General features: G+C 42.2%; 1 protein-coding gene across 1 annotated transcript in view; it reads right to left on the bottom strand.

The window, feature by feature from the left end:
- The window catches only part of CDH13 (cadherin 13), a 1,015,931-nt gene that overhangs the window by 551,210 nt on the left and 457,588 nt on the right, over positions 1–7,133 (bottom strand). The window contains exon 4 of the mRNA XM_010850808.1: positions 2,761–2,877. Within this exon, the coding sequence (XP_010849110.1) occupies positions 2,761–2,877 (117 nt within the window). The remainder of the gene's footprint in view (positions 1–2,760; positions 2,878–7,133) is intronic.

Raw genomic sequence — 7,133 nt, 5'->3', positions numbered from 1 at the left:
GTGGGTTGCCATGTATTTCTCCAGGGGATCTTCCCAATCCAGGGATCAAACCCATGTTTCCTGCTTGGCAGGTGGATTCTCTTACCGTTGAGCCACCTGGGAGGTTATTACCAGTATTACTGGTACAGAAAAGACTTGCATTTGAATTCTTGTCTGAGGGAACCCAGAGTAAGACAACTGTCTTTATACTTTATGCCCACAGAATCTCTTCTTCATATGGCATTCTACACTAAAATCTGATATATTGTATTTATAAAGTTAGAGCTGCCTCACTTGCAGAGTTTGGGTAGATGGGAGCGGTGATGTGTGGAGGCCAGAGCCTAGCCTCTCCCGTCTCCTTCCCCTTCTCCCAGCCTGCCCAGTATTTGTGAAGACTCCCACACCCTCCCACAGTTCGACAGAGCCTTGCTCATCAGCCGTTGGTGGAACTGATTAGGATATAATACAAGATACAAAGAAAAGACTAAGAGGAATGAATAAAAACAAGCAGACACAGAGAAAAATACGTTCTTTCAAAGGCCTAAGAAGCGTGGACAAACACATAATTTTTGCAAGGCAGTGCAGTTATTGTGTAAAAGCCATCTGGAGGTTTGGGAGGCTTTCACACCATTACGGTGTTCCTAGACTACGGCACTTGGAAAAGCTGTTGTTTGTAGAGAATCCAGGTTGAAAGCCCACGTGGGCAGAAACATAGGGGCTGAGGAGAGACGTCTGTGGCTAGAAAAACAAATAGTGTTTTGAGGCTGTAATAAGTAAGAAACCATGCAGAAGAATGTCCTTAGCTACATACTTATTGATCTCAAAGAAAGGGTCTTGTGAAAACTCCCTAAATATACTCAGAAGGATTAATGTATGGGGTTGAAGCTTTAGGATGGCCACAAAAAATTTATTGTCTAAAGCTGGACAGGTTTAAGGGGATAGGTGGTGTTAGTAATAATTGTGCCAGAACAACCACGTTTTCAGACAACTGAGATGTGAAAATTCACCCTTGTAAACTATTTAATGCTATAATAAACTAACTGAAATTCCACTACTGAAAGTATTACAGTATAGTGGTAGGCAGAGGAGGAGAAAGGGTTTTAGACTGGACCTCTATAAACCTGAGTGTGCATAACTGAATCACTTGGAAGGCAAGAAAAAAAAACAGGTTTCTGGCTCCATCCCAAGAGTTTCCGGTTCCATGGTGCTGTGGCGGGATGGGAGAAAATGCACGTTGAGCAAGTGGCCAGGTGATGCTGAGTTGCGGTCCACAGCTCTTGAAGCAGGACTGGTTTAGCCTTCAAGAGCTACGGCCCAGCAGCACCAGCAGCACCTGGCTGCTCGCTCGACATGCCTGCTCTCCCATCCCGCCACAGCACGGGCTGAAAATACTAAGTGTACATGAAGAAAACTACAGAACGAAGGTGAAACTTGTGTCTCAAACTTCCTGGGGGCAGAAACTTGAAGATTTGAAGACTCTGGCCCCTTGGCTTCAGGGCAATCTCACAAAGGCCACCACAGAGGCTTGTGCTGCCCAAAGGGTCAGCGCTCACCAGCCCTATCACTCTCCACTTGCAACGGCTCTGCTTCCCTTTGCATCATATCCTGGAAACCTGGCAAGATTTTGCTTAAAGACATATTTGGCACAGTGATAGTTCAAATCATAAGCATGGTTATTACCAGGATATTGAATTATTCATGCTTCTAGTTTACAATAGAAATAGATTTCTAATAATTCAAGTCACCCCAGCTTCTTGCGTAGGTCACTATAAAACCTTCTTCTTGGCTGTTTCTTTGTGTCCACTCCTCCCTACATCCTGCTCCCACAGATCATTCCGTACAAGGTAGCCAGAGGGATCAAACATACAGATGCACGCATATCTAGGAGAGCTTCCAGTGGTTTCCAGCTGCAGGCACAATGAAAACCCTACTCGTGAGCATAATCTCCAAGGCCCACATGCCAGGCCAGCTTCTCTGACTTCAACATGTATGACTTGTCTCCTTGCTTACTACATTGCAGCCAACCAGACATATCTTCTCAGATACACCTCATTCTTTCCCACCTCCATATCACTTTTTTTCAACAAATAGATAAACAATCCAACAGCACCAGCCACTCAGATCATCCACTCGACTAACCACCACTGTTCCAATTCCAAGGTCCCTGAAAAATATGAACTGGTTAAAATTCGATTCTCCGTGTCGGTTTTCCTGAGGGGAGAGGGTGTGTTGACCAGGCAACATCAGTATTTCTGCCTATTTAGCAGTAAATATTTCTTCATGGAAAAGTGGTTGCTCTGATTCATTCAGTGGTGCTTGCTAGATCTGGTTAGTGTGGTTTAATTGCTTTGATGTGATTTTGTTTTTAGAGAGTTGCCCCAAGGGTGTTCCTGGACCTACACATTTGAAAACTAGTATCCAAATAAAATGACACATATCATCATACTGCTATACTAACGGGACTTATCTGGCTCATGGCCTGGACATTGTATACAAAAGCAGTGAGTCTATTTCTTAACCAATGACACCCTCATGTCACAACTATTGCATCTTTATCTACCATGTTGATCTTCAAATCATGACATTCAAAGGTGTTACTTTTTTTTAAAAATCCCTTTTTCATGACCTTTTGACATTCTTTTCTTGGCAAAACCCTTTGGCCTCTGACTATAGAGGAACTGAGGCCAATTCCTCCTGGTTGTTAAGCCAGAGTCAGTTTGCCTCATGTATGCTCACCTCATAATAAAAACATGCTTTGGCATTTGTCTTTGTCTGACTTACCTTGCCAACATCTCTCGGGAAAGGTTGTCTCTGATTCTCTGGAATTAAAATGGGAGATACCACAATGGACCTCTTTTGTCTTGGGACAGGAGAAGTTCTTGCAAATTTAAATATATCCTAAAAGAGAAAAAACAAATCAACTGACTAAAATCCCCCACAGAGAAGATGTATCAGTCTGCTCTGAGATATGGCTCCTTTGTTGTGAAAGCATACAGCTGTTTGGACATTGTTAATTTTATTCTATCAAACCTCATTAGAGTTAGCAAGTACATCAGTAGAATTATACTAAAGCTGACATTGTGATTCACAATAACTATCATTAAGCTATTTAATCCCATCTTCTGAATCATTCTATTCACAATGTCAGTCTTGATTTATATATACTTCAGTGCTGTGTGGAGAAGGCAATGGCACCCACTCCAGAACTCTTCCCTGGAAAATCCCATGGACAGAGGAGCCTGGTAGGCTGCAGTCCATGGGGTCGCGAAGAGTTGGACACGACTTAGAGACTTCACTTTCACTTTTCACTTTCATGCATTGGAGAAGGAAATGGCAACCCACTCCAGTGTTCTTGCCTGGAGAATCCCAGGGACGGGGGAGCCTGGTGGGCTGCCGTCTATGGGGTCGCACAGAGTTGGACACGACTGAAGCGACTTAGCAGCAGCAGCAGCAGTGCTGTGTATTCCCTTTCTTAACCTGCCAAGTGAGGAGATTACTTGCTTGGTCACTAACCCACCGAACTTTTGCTGGATACGAAAGTGACTCTTCTCACGGTGAACTGTGTGGTCCTCGCATTCACAATTGAAAAGGAAGGAAGAACGATCTCAACATCCAAACTATGTCTGGCATTATGGAGAATCTTAGTCAATGTTCTTTCAAAGGCCATTTGTTTTTATTAGTGGGTCTACTTCTGGAACTCACGCCCCACACAGTATGTCCCGAATTTCAATCACTGGAACAATACTGTGAGGATTTCTGGCCTATCTGTAACTCAACTTTTAAATAAACGGCTGCAAAAAAGGAACCTGTGTCATTATTTTAAATACACTACTCGTGTGGCTTCTCATAAAAAATAGGAAAACATAAAAATAAACATTGAGACCAATGATGTTATAAAATTTGAGCTGGAAACTTAGGTGGGTGTAAAGCTTCCTCTTATTGAAAGAGAGATAAGAAAAGGCTAGATGGGTGTTATAGGGCTATAACTAAAAGTAAGCATCTGAGTTAGTACCAAAAGTAAGCACCTCAAACTTCGTATAGTAGTTTCTATAAAAATCATGTGGCAAATGATATTTAAATACCATCACTGACCCATGCCCCATAAAATGTGTGTGCATCTACATGTATATATCATATGACAGTGATATATATACACATAAGTATACACACACACATGTGTAATCGTTTTAAAGGAAACTCTATATAAGAAAAGTCAAATAGGAAACAAGACCAGCAAAAGCTATGAAAGCTTCTATAAAGTCTTTCTCTTGATTTTGTTTGGAGTATAAACTGATGTTATTCTTACAGAAAGTAATCAGGCAGTATTTATTTATCAAGAACCTTACAAATGTACATATCCTCTCACGTTATAGTCTATACACTCTATCTACTCTCTGATTTCACTCCTAGGAATACATCCAAATGCTAAATTCAAAAGAGGAAAAATAACAAACTGAAAGCAGGAAGATGTTTAGTGAGACGTTTATAAAGAGCAAAAATGGCAAACCGCTTGAATGCTCAGTTTCAGGACAGGGTTAAATTTGGGTCCATCGGCAGGAGACGCTTCTAGGTGGTCACTGTTAGGCAGTTGTGAAGACATGTGCTAACCACTGTGATCGTCATTTGATTGCTTCCACAATCACAACCACAAACCACTCTCATAACAACAGTCTGTTAAATGTGTGTTGGAACGTGTGCTAGCACTTTACATGTGACTTTGCGGATATTTGTAATAAACTTCTCAAGTAACTCTTAGTCCTCCCTAACCAATGAGGAATGTCAAGTTCCAAGAGGTTATATAAATTGCTCCAATTCACCTAGCCAGCAGATAGAATATGTAAGTAACATGTGTAGGAAAATATAGAATACCGAATTGGTTGCCCTCTAATTTATATAAGCTATACTGAACATAGAAGAATGATATTCAAAACCTCAGTGAATAAGTCCAAATAAAAGACTGCTTGATTTCTAAGATGATCAAAGACTCAATATACAAGCAAAGACAGAAAACTGGAACATGCGTACATAAAAGACAGCAAAAAGACTCAGAAGGGTTAACACAACAAAAACCTAACTGACACACCAACTAACTAACTAAATAATCCAATCCAATCATGCAGAAAACAGCAGAGAAGAAAGAGAACGGGACACTGAGGAGACAAGGAACAACAAACTGGATTATATTCATAAAACATTGATATATAACACCTATAAAGATTCTGTTGGCTTATTAGGGAATAGGCAAAGAACAGGAAACATGTAAAATAATGCAAAATATGTGCAATATGTGACTCTTATTTACAATAAAAAATCTTGAGGTTCATATGAAAGAAAGCCTAGGAAAGCAGTTGGAAAAGATTTAAAGTCTCATGCAAATGTAGGGGATTAGTGATTCTGCTCTATAATAGAGCAAAAGTAAGTTTCCATTATGACAATATGTGAAAATGTATCTAAAGTAATGAAAAGCATACTCACTGTCAGCAACAAACCTTCCCTTGTTTACCATGAAGAACTCATTTGTGTTTGTGAGCCTGTGAATGGGTGGTACTTTTTTCCTGCTGGGTGACCAGAGTGGTCCAGTTCCTAAGTCCCCATTCCCACCTCTGGTGTCCTCCCAGCCCACCAGCTACTGAAGCCCACAGCTGCCAGTCCATTTCCTCAACTCTCACATCCTTGAAGCTTGGTAGTAATAATGGTGTGGACCCCTGGGCCTAAAGTGCCTTTGAAGAGAAGCAGGAGGCTCTGAGTCTCAGGTTAGGAAACAGCTTCTGGAAGGGAGGGATGGGGGAGTGACCCACTGATTATAGAGAAGCGTCCATGTGCGCTGGACTTTCTGAGCCCACCGTGGTATGCAGAGCATCCTTTTTCTTCCAACTCTTAACTTATTTGCCTTACAATGGCAGGGACTGCAACAACAAAACAAAACTGGTCCACGACTGTGGTTTCACCTCTGTCTTTGTGATTTATGCATATATCTATCTGTCTTTGTTTGTGATTTATGCATATATCTATTAACTATGTGTTTGTTGACAAATGTTCACCCTTGGTCAGGTCTGTGCTAATGAGTTTTTGTCTATGTGCTCTGAAGCCAAGTGATTCTCTGTGACTGGGACCATGGAGGAGCCATAGCATCTGATTTGACTGACAATCCAGATACCATCGGAGAAGGCAATGGCACCCCACTCCAGTACTCTTGCCTGGAAAATCCCATGGACGGAGGAGCCTGGTAGGCTGCAGTCTACGAGGTTGCTAAGAGTTGGACAAGACTGAGCGACTTCACTTTGACTTTTCACTTTCATGCATTGGAGAAGGAAATGGCAACCCACTCCAGTGTTCTTGCCTGGAGAATCCCAGGGACGGGGAGCCTGGTGGGCTGCTGTCTATGGGGTCACACAGAGTCGGACATGACTGAAGCAACTTAGCAGCAGCAGCAGCAGCAGCAAGATACCACGGGCATATCTAGACTTGTGTGTGTTTGTATTTGTCAATCCATTGTATGAAGCCTTTGAATGCACCACGATGTGACCATAACCTCAAGGAAAGACAAGATAGAAGCAGTGAAGTTTAAAAGTATGTGACTAATTCAAGAGATGCTTATGGAAGAAGAGACAGAGGCGTGGGAAAGAAGAGAACACTAGGGTAAAGAAGAGGCTGTTGTAACTCCCTGTCTTCTGGTGCTGCCATTGCCAAGTGAAGAGCAAAACACTGCCTGCTATATCAGGAAACAAAGGATCTAGCCAGCATATCGCAGTCACTTGGATGCACAGCATGAGTAAAACTCAGGGTGAGAAAACGCAGGACACGGGCCCCCAGTGGCTGAGGCGCATTTCAAAGGGATGATTTCAGTAAGCCCACTTCTATGCATGTTCTCATACATAGAAAAGCACTAAATTCCTCAACTCGAGATGTCTAGTTTTCTTTTATTAACAGCAACCTTTTGTTCTAGCTATCTGGTGCTGTTGCAAAAACTCCTCTATATCCTAGCTTCCCTCCGAACAGTTTTCTCAGCCTTTACATGAGATGCTGTCTCCTGGGCTTGAAGTCCTAAGAATATCCACCATACAAAGCATACCTCTCCACTTTTGGGCTGTGCCTCGTTTTTTTATGTCAGCCAACACAAGATAGAGGATAAGGCGGGGGGGGGGGGGGGGGGG

This window comes from Bison bison, unplaced genomic scaffold, assembly GCF_000754665.1.
Source record: "Bison bison bison isolate TAMUID 2011002044 unplaced genomic scaffold, Bison_UMD1.0 scf7180017864295, whole genome shotgun sequence".
Taxonomy (NCBI): Eukaryota; Metazoa; Chordata; class Mammalia; order Artiodactyla; family Bovidae; genus Bison; species Bison bison.
This window is presented reverse-complemented; position numbering and strand designations above follow the sequence as displayed.